At 65.8% G+C, this 2,239-nt stretch overlaps 1 protein-coding gene across 1 annotated transcript; it reads right to left on the reverse strand.

The window, feature by feature from the left end:
• Positions 1-6: 6 nt before the first annotated feature.
• TRAPPC2L (trafficking protein particle complex 2-like) lies at positions 7-1,487 on the reverse strand. Its single transcript, XM_004679913.2, has 4 exons — positions 1,186-1,487; positions 850-937; positions 663-742; positions 7-112 (listed from the first exon to the last, which is right to left on the reverse strand). The coding sequence occupies exons 1-4, from the start codon at positions 1,470-1,472 to the stop codon at positions 67-69; spliced, it is 501 nt and encodes a 166-aa protein (XP_004679970.1). The 5' UTR covers positions 1,473-1,487; the 3' UTR covers positions 7-66.
• Positions 1,488-2,239: the final 752 nt, after the last annotated feature.

A 2,239-nucleotide genomic window follows, 5' to 3' on the forward strand; every position in this document is an offset into this window, starting at 1 on the left:
CAGGGAGACACGCGGACGATAAATAGAGGAGGGTAAATGCCACGGTATGTACAGACGCTTCTCTCCTCAACAGACCTGTATCATCATGGACGTCACCATGCTGTCGAAGGCCCTGCGGGGGAGGCAGCCGGTCAGCAGGGAGGCGCAGAGGCCAGCGCCCATCTCCCCACCAGTCTGGCCCCCCGGCTGCTGTTCCTGGCTGGTCTCCTGCCCTGCGAGGCTGAGACTGGGGGCTTTGCACCTGGCACCCCCAGAAGGCCCAAGACACAGCCACAGCTGGAGACCACGACAGGGGCCTGGCTTGGGTGCTGCGTGTCCCCTGCTGCCCACAGAAGCCCTGGGAAAGGGTCAGGGACCTCCCAGGAGAGTCAGTGACATTCTAACGTGCTTATCTGAAAGCTGGGCGGGGGCTGCAGCCGGGCCGATGTCACACACCGCGGGGCAGCCACTTCGCTGAACATCCGTCCTCCCCCCGGCCTCACTGGGTCCTGTGGAGGCGCCGGGCCCTGCCCAGCACACCTGGGGAACCACGTGGGCGCACGCTGCCCCCATGCCGCAGCTGCAGAGCCCCAGGGAGAGCTGTCCCGAGGCCAGGGCCCAGCGCCTGAGTCCCGCCCAGGGAGCAGCACCCTCGGGGAGACCTGCGGGGCCGCGGGGCCCACCTGGACTGGATGCGGTCCCCCGGGTTGTAGAAGGGGTTACACATCACGTCCGTGTAGGAGGCGTGCAGCTTCCGGAACATCTGCAATGAGACCCCGCACCCTGGGGTTTCACGCCGACACCTCACCCACCATCACAGGGTGAGAGGAAAAGTGGCCGCCAGGGCCGGCCGCAGGGCCCAGCACTCACGCTGCGGATCTCGTTGTCCCGCAGGGCCGTGTTGGAAGAGTCCACCACCATGACGAACTTCACCTTGGAGTTGGTCACGTAGCCGTAGCTGCACAGCGGGTCAGGGAGCACACGGCAGCGCCCGACCAGCCGACCCAAGAAACAGGACTCCGCGACCCTGCCAGGCTCCGTGGGTGAGCCTGCGTGTTTTCTGGGCAGCTCCTGGGCCTACACACAGCTCGCGGCGCTCAGAGGGACTGCACCGAGAGGCCACCCAGCCGAAACCCAGCAGCCCGGCACTCACCACCCTCGTGCAGACGCAGAGGCCCGCTGGGAGAGCCCGCCCCTGAAGGATACACCTTGTAGTCCTCTGTGGGGTACAGCAGGCCCAGATAGAGCTCCCGCTGGTCCACCAGGGCCTTGCCCATGGCCGAGATCTTCTCATCCACCACATCCAGGGACGTGTGCACCATGTAGTGGAACTTCAACTCGTTCTCCGTGGGGACGCTGCGGATGTAAAGGGGGTAATTCTGCAAGAAAGGGTGGCGGCAGTTGGAGTGAGAACCTAGCACGCGCCTGCCGAGGCCAGAGTCCCTGGGAGGGAGGACCAGACGACCGCCAACTGGCCACAGGCACACCCTCATTCTTGAAAAGCCAGTGCTTACAAGAGCTGTCGGGGCCCTCCCTTCAAGGGATCCAGTGTCATCTGGGAAACCTGCTGGGCAGGCAGGGGGGACTAGACGCTTCAGATGCGTCTGGGTGCGCCCCAACAACGACCCAACAACGACCAGGTCAGTGCGCGGATTACTCAGCCCGGCCCACAGCCGCCTTACTCCAGGCAAGGTCCACCTGTCCTCCTGACCCCAGAACTAGCACACCGCCCTGTCCAGCACCTGCTGCCACCGCCCCCTGGACAGGCACTGGGCACGCCCCCCATGGAGCCCACTGCCCTTCAAAATCCCATCGAATCTCCCTAGAAGCCGCTTCTCCCAGCAGTCTGACCGGCCACATACTGCCCATTCACGGGCCCTGGCCCTGGCCCTGCACGGCTGTGGGCTGGACGCTGTCCCTAGCCGACCCCGGCTGATGCTTGCAAAAAAAGGCACCAACAAAGTACAAAACACAGGTGACAGCAACGGCAGGACAACTCCCCGCCTGGCCGTCTAGAAAAGCCGAAGGACAACCGAGCAGCAGTGCGGGGGCCCGGTCGCAGGCGCCGGGCGAGTGGGGGCTCCGGGTCACGCAGGACTTGTCCTACGGCCCCCAGGAGCCCCGCGAGGATCCAGGCGGGAGGACACAGCCGACCCGCGTAACAACAGCGCGGCGACCGCTGCGCCCCGCAGACACGCGGCTGGGGACGGAGACGCGCGCCGAGCGGCCGACCGCGAGAGGGTCACAGCCCGCGCACGGC

This window comes from Condylura cristata, unplaced genomic scaffold (genome assembly GCF_000260355.1).
Source record: "Condylura cristata isolate star-nosed mole 26May11 unplaced genomic scaffold, ConCri1.0 scaffold00009, whole genome shotgun sequence".
Lineage (NCBI taxonomy): Eukaryota > Metazoa > Chordata > Mammalia > Eulipotyphla > Talpidae > Condylura > Condylura cristata.